At 41.3% G+C, this 17,555-nt stretch overlaps 1 protein-coding gene across 13 annotated transcripts in view; it reads right to left on the bottom strand.

Moving 5' to 3' along the window:
* Positions 1-17,555, bottom strand: part of SEMA5B (semaphorin 5B) — a 252,209-nt gene that overhangs the window by 67,146 nt on the left and 167,508 nt on the right. For all 13 annotated transcript variants that reach the window (XM_040704228.2, XM_040704230.1, XM_015289991.4 and 10 more), the window contains 3 exons: positions 12,449-12,511; positions 2,727-2,825; positions 1,766-1,979 (listed from right to left, as the gene is read on the bottom strand). In XM_040704228.2, coding sequence (XP_040560162.1) covers positions 1,766-1,979; positions 2,727-2,825; positions 12,449-12,511 — 376 coding nt within the window. The remainder of the gene's footprint in view (positions 1-1,765; positions 1,980-2,726; positions 2,826-12,448; positions 12,512-17,555) is intronic.

The following is a 17,555-nucleotide window of genomic DNA, read 5'->3' on the forward strand; positions in this document are numbered from 1 at the left end:
TGGCCAGTGAATAATATCTGACTAAACAACAACAACAACAAAATCCAGTTGGTTTTACAGGGTGCTTTAATGATGTTCATTTCTGAGAAATGAACAAAGGAAGAAAGAAAAAGAAAAGTACTGAATTCCTTTAATGCTGCAGTCCAGGAATGATAGGAGAACAGAGTCTGGCAGAGGGAGGCTGATGGTGCTGCAAGGCAGCTTTCAGAGGTAGAATAAGGTAGAAAGGGGAGGGCACTGCAAAGCATCTCTGACCAAATTTACAAACAGTGAACCTTAAAGGGATTGCTGTGATCACCAGTCTGACCTTCTGTCTAATGAACCAGAGAATTACAGCCTGCAAGTCCACCATTGGATCCTACAACTAGCAGATGAAGTAGACCACGTCTTTTGAAGAAAATTTGATCTTACAGGACGAAGACACGTTGCAAAGTTACATTCATCACTTTCCTTGGTGACTTGTTCAAATGCCTAAAGATTGCCCCAGCTGCAACCTGAACTTCTTCCATTTGACATTATCTGGTTTTACTTCTCAATCACAGGCTCTTGTCATGACTTGTCTGCTAGATTAAAGAACTTCATCCTGCCGGAGATCTTCTCCTGATGTAAGTACTTCCATATCATGAGCAAAACACCTTTTATCTCCTTTTCAGAAAGATAAATACATTGAGCTCCTTAAGCCTCTCACTGTGAGGCAGACTTCCCAAGCTTCAAATCACTCCATGGCTCTTCTCTGAATCATCTTCAAGCTTTCTGTTTCTTGTTGAAAAGTGGCTAAAAGAGGATGAAATTACTCCATAGTCACCGGCACTGCACAAACTCATCAATCCAAGAGTCTCAGTAGCTTTTCCAACAACAGCCTAGAAACTCAGTTTCTGTTTGTCCATCTTTAAACTCCCTGGTTCCAGTGAGACTTTCTTCTGAATTCTTAATTTGTGCACAGACAACAGGCACATAATTCTAATGAGTGTATATGAGTTATACTGCTTCTTAGTCCTAGTTCAGTCTTGCCCAATGACATCCTCCTATGACTTCTACTCTTCCTGCTGACTTCATATATGAATGTCTGCAGAAGCCTAGTTCAGTCTCATTAAGCTCATTATGCCCTACTGTTTGTGTCCTTGATCAAAAGGTTCTGGAATCCAACAGAAACATTCTGAATATCTGGTCAACATAGCTGGGCCAAAAGTCTGCTCTGTCAAGATGTTCAGTCAGAAGATGTCAGCTCAGTGCAGGAACTACTAGTTGAAATTCTATAGCTTGCTTAATGCACGGTATTATCACACTGGGATAACACATGCTTTTAATAACTATAAATCCACAACAGCATGGGTTTACACGGAATATAACTTGCTGTGAAATTTCTCATTTTCAGACTGATCTTGCACTGCACCAACCATTTTCAGCTGAGTCAGTGGAAGTAGAGGGTGCTCAATAAATTGCAGAGCTAGGTCAACAATACGAGGCTTTATGTAAATTGGATCTTCAAATCTTTGAGGGATTTTCTTGTTAAAAGGATGTCTTTGGTCATCGTAGAAGACACACTCATAACTATATTAAGCAGCCTGTAAGACCCACTTTCCATACTCGATACCAACTTCCAGGCTATTTTTAAACATCTTCTAAGCTGCACTGACTATTGCACCAGAAGTCCATGCCCATTATAACTCTGGATTCCAACATAAAAAACATAGGGAAAGATTTACAAGCCTGCCAAGTTGACTTTAACACACCTCTTGCTCAGATACGACCCACATGACTTTACCATTGAGCCATTTGGAGTTGTACTGTGCTGTCCTGAGTGGGGGCACATTTCCAAGGCTGCGGTAAATAGCAGGATCCCGTCCAGAGAAATCAATTACAGTTGCAGCATAGAGTTCTCCTCGTGATGTAATCACAGCTGTTGAGTTATGCCGGGGGTCATATGGGCACCGAGCCACTCCATTAATTCTGTCAATGATTTTGCTAAGATTTCCTACCTGTATTTAAAACAAGAGAAGAGACAATGTAAAGAACAGCTGGCTTTTGTACTGGTACAGAGAATTCTGTTTGCCCATGAGTACCTACAAGCAAAGCCCCGGTTGTAAAAAACAGGCAGCTAGAAGACAGTAATGCCAGCAATGACTGTAAATTGATCTTTGCATACATCGTTTGCCACTGTAAGAAGTTGTGTCTGAGCCTCACTGATCCTACTGCTTTGTAAGAAGGGTGATTCCACTGCCAATAAAGCCTACAGAGCCCAGCCCACTCAGTGTAATCAGGTCCTCCTCTTGCTAGCACAGGTTTTTAATCTTCCACAGACACCTTCTGAATGCATACTGGCATTAAAAAATATGAATATTAATGTTACTCTGGACCCACTCCCACCTTCCTTGAAGCCAAGGGGCGTTGTGCCATTTATTTTGAATGAAACATGTAAGTATTCAGGTCAGGAGGTACTCACAACTAAGCATGTCTATATTCCCCATTGCCAGCAGTATACCAAAGGCCTATACAAGCAGTACCTTGTCTAGATCTAGCTGGTCCACAACAGTTTTTTGCTCCCCACCTGTGGATACACCCACTCCTAAGGCAACCCAAAGGGCCCCAAAGACCAAAATCAGAACAATATCAGATCAACTGGATTTGAAAGACATTCTCTGCTCCTGTTATGCACTGCCAATGACTGGCTATCCCCAGCACATGTATACAGCCCTCTCCATCACTGCAAAAGAGGCAAAACAGACCTGACGGCTGGAACACACTGGTGAAAAGGCATTGGTACCACAGGTAAAAACCTTCTTGCCATAAACAATCAGCACTCGGACATAGTTCTGGCACTCCTCCTGTAGGGACACAAGACAAAGACAAATGAATTTTGAAAAGGAGACTGTGGGGTTCTTTATTACTTTAAAAAAGTACCTGCATTACAGCTGGAATGCACCTTCCCTAGTGCTAACTTGGACCAAGATTTGTTGCATCAAGTTCTGCAGTAGTGCTCAGCTGCAGGGAGTCAGCAGTGTCAGCAAGCAAGCCAGAATTGCTCCTTACCTCTCTAATCATAGCCTTCACAAATAGTCTCTGGTTAGGATTTTATCTATCAGGCTGACTCTGTGTTAGCTAAACAACTGGCTCTTTCTGTGCTCTGCTAAGACTGTAGGAGGAATCTTCCCTCTTTTCATGATATTTCTGCCATTTTTCTCGTCTTTGACATTACCCAGACAAAAACTTCAGGAATTTCTCTTCAGTTCTGGTCTGGTCAAGATAATCTTGTGCTTGGACAGCCTATCACTTCCATCCAAAATAAGCACCTATGCTCAGGATTTTCCTTGGTGGAAGGAGTTTCCCTTTCAGGACAGGAAGAGAGAAATGGCAAATCCCCTCTTTGCAACTGGACAACCATTTCACAGAATCATTAAGGTTGGAAAGAATACTAAGAACATCCATCCTGACCCCAACCCATCCCTATGGAGTTCACTGTGTCCCTCAGTGCCACATCTCCACAGTTCTTGAACACCTCCAGGGATGGTGACTCCACCACCTCCCTGTGCAGCCTGTGCCAGTGCCTCACCACTCTTTCAGAGAAGAAATTTTTCTTACTATCCATCCTGAACCTCTTCTGGCACAACTTAAGGCCATTATTTCTTATCCTATCACTGCTACCTGGGAAAAGAAGAAACTTGTTAAAAAAACAATGTAGGCTGAGTTTTCCCAGCTGCTTTGCTTCCCTCCCTCAACAGATCATAATTTGCTACTAAGCTGAGCCTACAGCTGCAGACACCTCTTCTGTAAGCAGCATTCACTCTGTGAGCTCCCGTCTCGCAGCGCTCTACTCTGCTGAGCATTTCCCTGAAGACTTCGTCTGCAAGAATCAGCAGTGTAAAAACACTCTGCATCCTCTGGAAAGGAAGAGGCTTGCTTAGCTGGATTAAGTTCTATCTTCTTTCATTTGGTGTATAGAAATCAACTTGCTGAAGGATGGCATTTAGAGGAAACCCACTAGCATCAGCCACAAACCAGCGACCAGGGCTTGCTTTGGAATGGAGAAGACTGTAGCCAGCCTGGCCCAGGCAGAAACCACAGCATGGAAACTGCCACCAATGTCTCAGCTGAGCTCTGGGGATACAACACTTAACACCTGAAACCCAGTAACAGGAGCTTAAATTCATAACTGGGGCAGTCCATCACTCCTGTTTCAGCAAAGTGCAGCTATCCAGTCTCACATAATATTAGGAACACTGTGTATTTAACTGTGAAGGACTAGAAATCATTGAGGAAATGCTATGTAAATAGGTGTGGGCTTCTCTCCCCAACAGGTTTTGTTTTCAGGGTGTGATTGATTTAGCACCTATTCCAGAATGCAGCTCTGTACCCAAATAAGAGAAAATCTACCTGCTCCCCTCTGCTTCTACCTTTCTCTGCTTTGTGCAGAGTCTGAACACAGCACCTGCCCTAAACTAGTTAACACCATTTACATTGCTGCATCCTTCCCTGCATAGATACTTCAATATATTCCTAAATAAAACTCTGGTCGGCAGAAATCTAAAATCCTAATTTGCAGAATTTTCTTCTTTGCACAGACCTATATTACAGATTAAAAAGCTTTATTTTCTATAAAAATGTTCCCAGCTGAGATGCTAGCACATAAAAACACGGATTTCTCTCTGAGACCATACTGGATGTTTTTCTGGAGTGTACCGCTGCACATGTTGCTCCAAGACACAGTAGCCCAGGTCAGTAAGGATGCTGGATGCTGGTAAGATCCTTATTTTAGCCTAATTAAGCGTGGTTTTATTTGTACTCATTCAGTCAAAAGCAGAGGTCATTTATAGAAACGAGAGAGAAACCATACTGAGCAAATATATCTGCTGCTGCCTGAATCTGCACCAAAATATTTCATCTGTGACTTCCAGCCTATTCCCAGCTGTGCTAGCTAAGTGCAAAAGAGCACAGTCAGTAGGGATGAGGTATTAGATTGGAAACATTTGACACAGCTGATACTTTTCAGGGAGCTGAATGCACCAGACCCAATGATTATGTCACTAGCTGTAAAAGACAGGAACTGGGGTGCCCAGTAGACGCTTTCTACTCTGTTTAGATAATAACACTCCTAGGTGTGGGCCATATCCAACCATAATTACTCCTGTGAATTAACTGTCCAGCTTCTGAGTAGGCTTTTTCCATGGACCTGCCTTACTAATGGTGGTGAAAGCATGCCACACTTTTAAAGGAAAAGCAAGGATAACATGCACTTTTCATCCAATGGTCTCAAAGCAATTTGTACATCATTAAGTAATATACTGAAATGGATGTCCATTATCTACCCTGTTCTCTTGGCTCGGGGAATTGAAACACACAGGTGCTACAGTGTTTGCCATGGTGACACACTGAATGAGAGGAGACCTGGAAAGACAGCAATGAAGATTTATCTACCAGACTCTGTCTCTCTAACCTGCCTGGCTTTAAGAGGAATACTGTGCTCATCCAGTTCGTATTGCTGTACCCTCTACCAATCACGTCAGTCTATGAAAAGCTCCAAGAAAAGCAAAGAAGAAGCTATAGAACTTAAATGTTCCAGCTTGTGGGATTTTTCACTGTTAGTGAAATCTACATTAGATCCCCTTTCTATCCTGTTCTCAAAATAACTAGAAAGGAACAGGTTTCTCTCCGTGTTCAAGCCATCCTGGATTTGCTCTGACAAATCATCCACGCTGCTGCTCTCTACAATAATCTGTAGCTGAGGCAAATGGTTGGTAAAATTATTTCATAAACACTTACAGAAAATAGGAGCTACTTAGTGCAGTTTCTTTCATGTGGCTGGAAAACTCAGTGTGCAGGAGGCAAAATTCAGATGGACTTTAACATAGCTGGAAAACCTGGCAAGCTTGAACCCCAGCTCTTTCCAGACAAAACAGTATTTGGATCCTGCGCTCACATTATGGAGTAGACGGTTCAATCTGTATATGATCAGACTGCAGAGCTCATCACCTGAAGATATTATTGGGATCATGAGATTAAGGACTTAAATAAAGGGGGAAGACTCAATATTTATGTGGTTAATGAGAAAAACCCAGTTATATTAGTTGGGATTATCATTAAATATATGGCAGAGCTGATAAAAACCCGTGGCTCACTGCCAGAGCATTAAGCACATCTCTGATTTTCTTCAGAAATACATAGTACTGATTGCAAGGTTCTCACTCCTTTAGAATAATCTGCTACTGGTCCCTTCTTGTAGAGAAGGCCTTAGACTGAGCAGAAATCAGTTTCTCCTAGTCTAAAGACCCTTGTTTACCTAGAAAGAGCACATGAGTTATAATGCTCAACCCTACGCGGTATATGTCTCACTGTTTGTAAGAGAATAAACTCTACTGAAGCTCCTAACTCCCGTCTTCACTTTAAGCCTGTTCTCATTTCTTTCATTTTTGCAATGTTTAGCTGTGTCTGTCTGTGAATGCCATAATGTCCACTACTGCGGACAGGAGCAAGCCACTTTCCAGCAATACAGATGTCAGGCTGCTTTGAAAGCACATTTCTGACCCAAGAATTTGTGTGGACAGATTGGCAAATGGAGGGGCTGAACTCCTGCTGGCTTCAGTCTGAGGTAAAAGTCAAGACAATGTTTTCAGGATGTACAGAATAAGCCAGCTGTAGGTGCTTCTTGAGTCATTTCATCTGTCATCTCTGAACACAGGAGTTCCAAAATGTTATAAGCCCTTAATCTCGTTGTACAGATACATCTTCTCTTCAAGAGCTGTATACAGGCACTGCTTTAATTGGCCTTTACTTTGAATAAACCACTCAAGCTCTGTTTTCAGAGATCTCGTTTTTGATTCTTTTTCTAGGCTAACACTGTTTCATCACATACTAATCAATACATTTTAGTCATACATTAAAAGCAGAGTTACATGCTGTATCAGGAAAATAGCTGTTTCAGACAGTCTGTTGTCCTCAGTGAAGAAGCACAAACTCTTCAGAATAGAGAAATTTATTTTGGGGTTCAGCCAGAGTCGATAAGAGGAGAAATGGGATGAAACTTGGCAAAGACACAGTTACGACCTTCTGACAGAGCTACAAAATAATGAAAATAGTTTCACACAACGTGCAATTAATCCGCAGAACTCCCTGCCAGGAGTTCACCGAGGCCAGAACATAGCAAGATAAAACAGGTAGATGGGGGTGTATATGGAGAATAAGGACATCTAGAGTAGAAACAGCAAGTTTTATCAAAAACTTACAGAAATCTGGTCAACAATGACCCAAAGCCTGTCTGTTCTTTCCAGTTACATCAGTAGGGGCAAGGGGTTACTTCTTGAAAAACTTGCTCCTCTTTTACATTCAGCTCCTGTTGGCTACATCAACACTACCATAAAAAAATCCATACACTGCAAAAAGGGGAATTCTTGTTTCACAAGATGTTACCATGATGGGAGGATGCTTCTCTACTGATGCAAGTTGTCCTGAACATTACTTTTGCATATCCAGGTCTGCCCAACACCTGTATGGAGTCACCACGGGTAGACAAAAGCACTCAGGCAACAATGTGTGGGCAGCTATATCCAGAGAGGGTTCCTGCTCAGTTGGATGCCTGATTATTCCTGATTTCTGCAATGCAGTGGGAAGAGAAGAGTTCAGTCTCTCCACTGAATCACCATGTCCTACTGCACTGGCCTTCCTGCTCCTCAACCACTAGATGCTCCGGTGCATTTAGATGTACTTACTAGCTACACCAGCCATCCAAAATGCCTTTTATTATAAAACTAGATATACTGGCTCTGAAATATATCCTGTAGTTCAGAGAATTAGCCAGCAAAACTCTGTGTTATCCCTGCAATCACATTTTAGAGTGTGGCAAACACTTATTTGTTGCAATTCATCCAATTTGTTTAAATATAATCACATCTAATGTGTTCAAACAGTTATTAACGTTTTTAGATATCTGTGTTTATTTCTTTGTGCAACCAATTTTATTAATCAGCTTAAGCCAAGACCCTGACCAAGCTGTCTTTCTCCTTTGAACGCAATGGATAATGAAGAAAATTGCTAATGATTTTCCAGCTAAATTTTCTGTAATGGACTTTGAATCAAATTTTGGGGCTATAGAACTGAATGCTTAGCAGAAGTATTAGGAATGTAGTTTCAGATTTCTTGAAACAGTCAGAAAGGGAAAAAAACATCCATGTCATTTCCTCCCAGCTACATGTATTTACCTGTGAATTTATATGGCACCTGTTATGTCTGGATGCCTACTATTTATAAGTGACATGGAGATTCCTGGCTACATTAGATAACCAGGGAGCATATCTTCTTCATGACAGAACCATTTGTAGGCATGAAAGACCAGATTCTTCCATTACCCTATCAATTTCTGCACTAAATCCATTTAGCTGCTCTGAAGACTTGGGCTAGGATTCCCTGTGACCTACTGTGAATCATACTTGTGTCAGGACATCATACAAGAAAAGGGAGACAACCAGTCTGAGATAAACAGTAGCTGGATGCCCTATCATACATCTCGCTTACACCAGAAGTGTTATTTATGCATCATCTTTCTCCTTGCTACAGATTTTTTAGATAAGCACGTAGGTGCTGGATCACTGTCATTTTCACAAATGGTTCCCTTCGACTCTTTGGGTAGCTGGACCAGAAGATATTCAGAGGTCCCTCCCAACCCCTATGATTCTCTGGTATTGTGGTGTGCTGCTTTTGGAAAGCTAACAAATTATTCTATTCTTAAACATGAAAAAGGGCCCTTGTTTAGAAAGCCACAATTTTGTATGTCAGGCAAAATTCCTCGGATGTGGCGGATGGGGACTGCTATGCAGAAACAAGCTAATTACAAACTAGAAGTTGAGTAACTCCTAATGAAATCAAATACATTCTGATCTAGTGGCACCTCTTCCCCTTGTACTCTATCCATCACTCATTTTAACTACAACCTCTGGGTGATAGCACTTGGAAGACCGAAAGAAAGGCAGCATAACATTGATTTTGTTCTCTGCAGTATCTCTCAGTATGGTGGATGGTTTCCAGGGGAGAACTTTAAGGTGCTGATCAGAATGTATTTTATAAAAGCTGCAAAAATAGGAATAATTACGAGTGGAAGCCAGCATGGATCTCCAGAGACATGGCAAACAAAGCATATGCAATTCTTTGAGGAAATCACAAGCTTTGGTTCATAAAAATAGCAACATAAATGAAAAAGATTTTTCTGAAGTATTTGTTTTAATACCACATGACATATAGTGGAGAGTTATTTTTAAAGTCAGGTTCAAGAGCATATACATTAATGGATTAAAATCTGATAAATTAGTAGACTGAAGAAAAGTCCTCCAGTGAAAAATTATTCACAGACTTGCTATTCATGCAGGGACCCAGATGGCAAGGTACTAGTCCAGAATCAACATTCTTTTTAAGCCAGCATTTGTGGATAACCCAAAAATTAGGAAAATAGCAATTACCAATGAGGCCAAAGCAGGGATATACATTAGTTGGTGAACTGGCCCCAAACAAAATACTTTTTTTAAAAAAATATAAATTAAAGATCAAGGAACAAAAGGACTCTATGTACAGTCTTGGACATTACTGCCCCAAATGAGCAACTGGGAAAAGTATTTAGTGGTCACAGTGACTAGGCAATTCTGCATGATCTCCTACGACAGAAGAGCTTATGAAACTGCTGGGTATATGAGAAGAGAGTGAAAAAGAGGTGGAAGACTATTTTAATCACATTCAGGCATTAGAGACTGACAAGGGAATACAGGTAAAAAATTGGAGTGTGCAGAAAGCAGACACAAAAAATATTCAAGGGCAGTGGAAAAATGCCTTAGAGAAAGACTTGGAGAAGTCAGCTGTTTACATTACCAAAATGAGAAAGCCACTCAAAACTGAGGCCAGATTCTAAGAGGAAATAAAGCACATGCTGTTAGCAGAGGTGACTGGTCATTCCAACAAGCCAGCAAACCATGCAGTCATCCCATTCGCTTCAGACCTTACGGTCACAACTTTCTGCCTTCCTCAGGAAGGTGCAGTGGCCAAACACAAGTTACTGAGCTCAGTGCTGGAATAATCAGTTGAAATTTGTGGTCAGAACTACATAAAGTGTCAGAGAAAAGACCTAATAGTACCTCCTAGCCTTAAATCTGCAAACCAGATGTCTCATCTCCATTTTCTCTAGCCAATAGGTATTTAAATGTGAAGCGATAGCCAGTAATTATATTTCTGCGATACGTATTTTGTAGCTTTTACTTTTGTACTTCTTATTTTACTTATGGTAAAGCTCTAGGCATTTCAGGAGCAGATTTTCTAAGCAGCGGGAAGAATTTGATTTAGATACCCAACAGGCATAGGAAAAAGGCATTTTAATACACTAGGTAGCTTTGAAAACTTCACCTTAAAACACCTACTTTATTAAATGTGCAAAGAAAATGAACCAGTCATATAACTTACCCAAACTACACTGTGAATTAATACAAAAGCCAAAGGTCCTCCTTATTTCTAGCCTTTATCACCACATATCTAAGTGCCTGACAATCCTTAGTATATTTATCATCAAATCATCTGTGCGAGGTAGAAAACCGCCATTAGTCAAGTTTTGACAAAGCAGAGCTGAGGCTAATGGAGCTCCTCTTCATGTACCGCCATCACAAAGCGTAAATAGAAACACTCACATTAGTGCTGCCCTCGCTTGATGCATTTAACCAGCCGAGGGCAATGATACTGGGTCAGAGCTGGACCTCTCACCTGCAGTAGAGCTCATCACCAGCTATCTAAGCTCTGTATTTCTTGGAGCTAGCACTAAGTCACCTCTCTACAGCATAGCGAGCAGTGAACGTGTAGACCCTCCAAGAGGGACTTGTCCGTGGACATATAGACTAGAGTAGGTACAGAATGGGAGAACTGAGTTTACTAATAACTTGATTAATTATTTTTCCTCAGATCTGCACACCCCAGGTCCCTGCAGCGACCAAACAATTTCAAGCTCTGGATCACAACCAGCATAAACTCAGCTGTTTCAGGCCTCATCCTCAAGAAATATTTGGCAAAGTCTTTTTAGCGTGCAGAAGCAGTAGCAGCAGAAGCAAAGATGCTCAGATCACTGCTTTCTTTTGGCATGACAGTAAAAATAATAAATTGAAATTATCCTAGAATTTGTTCAGTCAAGTGCATAGAGTCTCATAAGGTTTTATCTGGGGGATGACAAAATAATTCTGGGTTATAAATTCAAATTCTTCAGGAACAATGGAATACAATCTAAGTCTCAAAAACTTTTATAGTGGGAAAAAAGAGTAAAATCCTTTTGTAAGAGTATACATTTTAAAGTACAAAGACCAAAAATTCCTTCTGTCTTGGGTTTTGGAGTTTTTTAATTCTATCTGTCTTCTTTTGGTGTTTACCTAACATAACCTATTTCTTTTCCATGGTGCTTTCCTACATAATGTAGAATGTTCTGGGATAAACATATTCCTTTTTTCCACAACTACATGAACCTCTTTGGTGCCCATCTTGAACAATTCAAGCTAGTATTTTCATGTATATACAGGCTAATAAAGTAATCACATTAAGTTTATTATTAAAAAAAAAAAAAGCAGACAATGAAAGATCATATAATCCTGCATTTGAACAACTGAACTGGACTTGGCAGAGCTCCAATTCTGGGCAAGCTACACAATTGCCTTCTGCTTGAGCATCCAAGTCTACAGCAAAGATGATGCTTACGCTTTCATCCTTTGTCCAGCTCCTTTGATTTGGACATAAAGCTCTTTATGGCGTAGTATTTATGACAACAGGACACTCTCAGTTGAGGTCTGAACATTTATGAACAGTATCAACAGCAGATTAAAAAAATCACAGTATTTCCTGCTTTTATATACATAGTTTTGTCTTAGTTTTTCAGAAATGTGGTAGAAGAGGACCTGGTCAGAAGTGCCTGCAAACTCCAGATTTTGTGGGTGGTATGGGCAAAATTCTAGCTTTGAACCACAGTTTAGCAGACAGCACCAGCATCCTAAGGAGTTCTGTAATATTCCACATGAAGAGAACCATGCAGATTCAATTCTCAGTTTCAAGTGAATTACACAAGATGAGCTCTAATGGCAAACAAATATCCAATACAGGCCCATGTGGCCAAATGTCAGCAGCTCACTGCTGAGTACTGAAACTAAACCAACCAGACCAGGCTCAGGCCCCTCTGCAAGATATTACCCTGGACTTGCCCCCATTCTTCTCCTTGATATTTCACAAATTGTGTCTTCTCCAGAAGTGATGTTACCTTTACATTTCACGTAAAGTCTAATAATTTGGATAGGGGACCACTGAAATGGTTGCTCTATGATGTTCGTGCACTTGGGGTGGTAACTATTGAAGATCTGCAAACTCAAGCTGGTGTCAGATGCCTCCTGTGTGGATTTCTAATGGAATATTGTAAATAAATTCACTCATACTATCTCTGTAGCAAAGCAAAACTTACCTCTGTTTTCCCTTTACTTTGACAGGACCTCCTGGTGTCTTCATCTGAACCCCATGCTGTTGCCTGAGAAACCAAAACGCAAAGGTCACACGACATTGCCACAAACCACCAAATCTGGAGACTCCCAGCACAAAAGCAAGTATCTCCAGCTAATTTATACAGCCCAATTTACAAGTGATGTGATGATGGTAAACATATATCTCACTCCTACTGCACACAAATGACAAAAAGATGAAATGTCCAGAAGCAGAAGTAACCGGAATGTTAACAGGGGTAAGGCTTTGATTTACCATGTAAATACAACTTCTGATTATCATTCAACTGGAAGGTCCAAGACCCAAGTCCCATAAGCCCTTACCCTTTCTCAAAACACCTAAAACCACCAGCTTTCATCACCAAAATGAAAATTTCCCCTACAGCAAAACCAAGTAGTTCTGCACAGATATGGTGGTCTCCTTAAATTTACCCTCAAGATTATCACCTTCGAAGTAATCCTGCAGTGAAGTGAGCTGGATCAAATGAGAATTGAGAGCTGATGGACAAAACCCAGAGAGACAGGAAGCGAGGAAAAGTTGGATAGTGATTTGTGGTGCCATGGAAGTGAAGTCAGATCCTGATGTGGAGTAAAGTGCTGAGGGCATTAGTGACTGGGGACTGGAAGACCTCAACCATGAACTGGTGGGATTCCCCGGCCAACCTTGACTAACATCTTCACAAGGAAAGTCCAGCAAAGATGTGTCGGAACCTTTGGATTTAAAGAAGTTCAGAAACAGACCCAATCATTCTATGCCCTCTGCAACTTTCATACCTTCAGTACTTTTTAAAAATAGTTGTAACAAATTCAAGCAGGCATTGTTAGCTGGAGGTGAAAATACATATGAGCATCTGTACTATACATAATACATTATTCTGCATACAAAAAATATAGCTCTGTTTCATAAGGAGAGGCCATGCTTGCAAAGTTCAGATACAGATCCAAAGCACCTCTAAAAGAGCCAGGATTTCTTCTTTCCTCCCAACACCCTCCAATCCACTACCAACAGAGGAAATAGCTTCAAAGTTTGGCCTGGATCTGAACTCTTCTTGAACTTTCTCACTACAGCCAATATTTATTTATTTATTTTTAATACCGGGCTTCCACAGAAATTGTCCCCTCGACACACAGTAAATCCTACTTTTTGCAGGAGAAACAGAAGAGACTACTAAGAAGAAAGAATCAATCACCCCAAAGCTCAGTTCCATGAAGACATTTGTTCATAACCACAAGAAATACTACCACCCAGGAAATGCATTTACATACAACATTTGGAAAAGGGGCACTTGTTCCTCATTCCAAAAAATGGCATCTTGTTCATTAGCTGAGCATCCCATTCCATTTGGCTTGGGGTGAGCCCTTATAAGTACATGCAAAGATCTGGTGGGAGAGGAGAAGAGTAGAGATATTTCTCTGGGAGTCTCTTGGGAAATATCTCCCAAGCACTGCAGTCCAACCAGCTCTGAAGGCCAAAAGCTTGTACCTGAAAAGTGTTTTTGTGAGTGCTGGAATAAGCCCTTTCTGAGAAGGATCATTTAGCCATATCCTGAAAGGGGATATGTCATCAGATGGGAAAGCTCACTTTGATAAGCCATGACAGAAGAACAAGAAATTTTGACTGGCGACTGCCAGGAACCTTTGACATCTGTGAAACAACTGCACATTGGTGTTTTGATCTCTAGTCCCAATTCTGGCTCATGTTCTCATCTATCCACCGTGGTTTTGGACCTCAGATCAATTTTTGAGAAGCTTAATACAAAACAATTCCAGAAAAGAGATACCTTATTAGGTGACTTCTCTTTCCATTTCAAAAACAGGGACAGAGCACTCACCATTATACAGCTCATTTTTAACTTAACAGTGCTTGACAGGACAAAATGAAAACAAAAATTGTTGGTTACTACAGAAATCAATGCTGCCTCTTTGCAAATACTCTGGGTCTCCTGGAACTGTAGTAAAGCTACAGAGAGGAATCTGGCCTCCCAGGGGACACTTTGCTCTTCCTGCCAGACACCTGCATGCAGAGCTCTGAGGCACATTGTAAACATTGCTCATGTCAGAGCACTGATCCCCTCCAGCTATATTTTTGGTGCCAAAACATTTTATTTTATTAGGCAACAGTGCCCTTCAGCCTTCTGAAGCACCACCTTGATGAGTCTTAGTGATAACAGAAGTTCTTGGTGATAGCCCAAATTATGGGAACATGCTGTTTGTGACTGCACCATTAGTCAGGGTGCACTTCATTAGAGCTAGGAGGATAATTAAGCAATATGGCAATTCAGAGCATATTTTACAAATCTCACACATCTTTGGTGGGGCAGGGAGAAACTAGTCGAGGGCTCAGTGACTTCAATGACCTCTAGTGACTCAAAGAAAATATTTATGACCCTGCAAAGCAGAACATCGTGTCAATAATAAAAATATAATTGCAAGGCCAAGCAGAAAATATGTGTTTAAATAATTGTACTTCAGGGTACGAACGTGCACCAGCCAGCTGACCTAATGCCTAGACAAATCCTTCTGCCAGGCTGCCCACACAACTGTATCCATGGCCTTTGGATTGGACCTGGTGAGAGGTCCTGGGCAGGCTCCTTCACACAAGCTTTCCAGCCTGGCTTGATTTCTTTACTTGATTGACCAGATGTCTTTTCAGATCAGAATATATACCTTCTGTCATCTGTTGTCCTGAGCTTTCCTGTGCAAACTCCCACTGTAACGCTGGTGCTTTGCTTCCTGCATCTCACTCATTTGTTCAACTCTCTCCTTTGCAAATTATGTTTACTTCCTCTCCCTGAGATTTATTTTGCCTCTATATCAAACTACATCCTGGTCATTCAGTGGAGACACCTTCAGAATGATTTCTCATTTGGAGTATACCTGTGTGCACCCAGTGAAGCAGACACCTGCTTATACTCACATAAGACCAAGCACTCTAAGGGATGCTTTGTTCCTTCGCCTTGTTACCTAATCTTAATGCTTCCCAATAGCCAGCTTTTTGCACACTGACCTTGCTGCCTTCCCCTCCTTTCCTTATCTTCCTCAATAAACCAAATGAATACTATTTCTTCTTGCTGATGAAAGCTGCCTCCACACTCTTGACTGAGGTACAAGATGTAACCACCAGGCATTTTTGGTCACCCAGTTGGGTCATTATCCTGAATTTATGATTCATTTTCTCAGTTGCCTGGGCCCTTTAAGTTTCCCAGCTCCAGAAAAGTTATCTGAGATTTTTTTGTACCTCCTGCCCATCCAAAGCAGTAGAGTGGAAAATTCTGGACCCATTTAGCAAAAATAAAATAATAATTAAAAAATTTCATGGCATGGGTCATGGAAAACAAAGCCTAGATGAAGATATGACAAAGCTGGCAGTAAGACTACATACAAGTGCAGGCTAGTATGCACCTTCTCCTAGCTGCTTCCTACCTGCCACAAGGTTAAGCAACCAAGCAAACACATTTTTCTGAAAGAAATGCAGCTTCTAATAGTGCTCCCAGTCACTCTGAGGACCTCATTTACAATCACAAGGCCCAAGTGCAGAATGGAAGAACACTGGATTCACATGACGTGAATGAAACAACCAGCTCAGGGCTGCAGCTGTTGTGTAAGACAAGAGCAATGCAAACCCTGAGCAGGACTGCCCAGCCGTCTGTGCATATAGGCAACTTTGTCCCTGAACTGAAAATGCAATTAACGTGCTTTCCATTCAGCATAGTTGCATGGACTTGAGCTCCATGCAGGCTGATTTTCCAAAAAAAGGAGAGAGAAGGAGAGTCACATAACCATATGTACACGGTCTAACACTGGCCAACAAGAAAATTAACAGAAATGGGCAACAGTGGCTAAAGTTCAGTGCATATCTGAGCATTCAAATGCCAAAGTGAAGCAGAGAAAGAAAGAGTTAATGCCTCTTCTAATTATGAGCATCACCATTTGATCCCAGTTCAGACTGCAGATCAACAGTAATCTAGAAATTCTAGCTCATCATGTGCTGTCAAATCAGTTATTCAACACACACGACTGAGAGAAGCTTTCTAGATACATTTATTTAATTACCTGCATATCCCTGTGTTGGCATCCAAAGTACCTGTCTGTCACTAGCAAATCCTGTTATCAAAAGTTACGTGCATTCTCAAATGCTGATGTGAAAATCTCCTTGACTTCTATGGACCAGCTTTTAGGTTTAGGCCAGCAATTTATAATTATTTAAAGAACCACATGTGAATTGAATAGATTAAGCATACACTAATCCTTGCACTGTACTTGCACAAGACAGATTGTTAGGTTATTTTTTGTGCAAAAGCAGCCCCAAATCTCTGCTTTAAAACTAGGAAGTGAAGACTGGATGAGAATAGGTTACTTCCATATTTATTGTGCAAATTAAACCCATTCTTAATTTCTAAGCTCCCTTAATACAAACCTATCCATCTGTTACCAACCTCACTTCCATTAAGTAAGTGCCCTGTACAAGCTTCTGGCAGCCTTGCATGCCTGAGGTCAGACCCAGAATCACACTGTTCTCTCCTATTAGAGGGGGAAAAAGTGTAATACAAACATATACATTGTGTATGCTTGGAAGGAGATGAACAAATAAGTACAGGATTACTGCAGAAAAGCAGGAGCTGTGAGAAGCCTAGCATTTTTACAAGGTGGTGAGTTCCTCAGGTTCCTGCTAACATCAGCAAATGCCAAAGCAGCACTGCATGTCCCAGCTCCAGCCTGCGGGGACTGCAGGCAGCAGGAGCTCCCATTTCTATCATCCCTCTGCAGTGCACATAGGAGGCTCTTCAATCTGCCTGAGGAGGAAGAAGTGATTTCAGCTCTCTGCTTGTGCCATGCAGGGCACCCTGGGCAGAGCCTGCTGGCCACATCACCCTTAGCTGAGTTATACATGAGGAAGGAGGGTAGGAGGTGCTGTGAGATGACAGTTATTGCACACTGGAGACCAGAGCTGGCAGAACCACTTCTTTTTCCTTGTATTTATTTACATCTTTCTTTCCAGTTACTGTACAAGGCACTGTTATGTTCACAGAAATATACCTCTGGAAAAAAAAAAAGAGGAAAAACAACAACAAC

This window comes from Gallus gallus, chromosome 7 (genome assembly GCF_016699485.2).
Source record: "Gallus gallus isolate bGalGal1 chromosome 7, bGalGal1.mat.broiler.GRCg7b, whole genome shotgun sequence".
NCBI classification, from domain to species: Eukaryota; Metazoa; Chordata; class Aves; order Galliformes; family Phasianidae; genus Gallus; species Gallus gallus.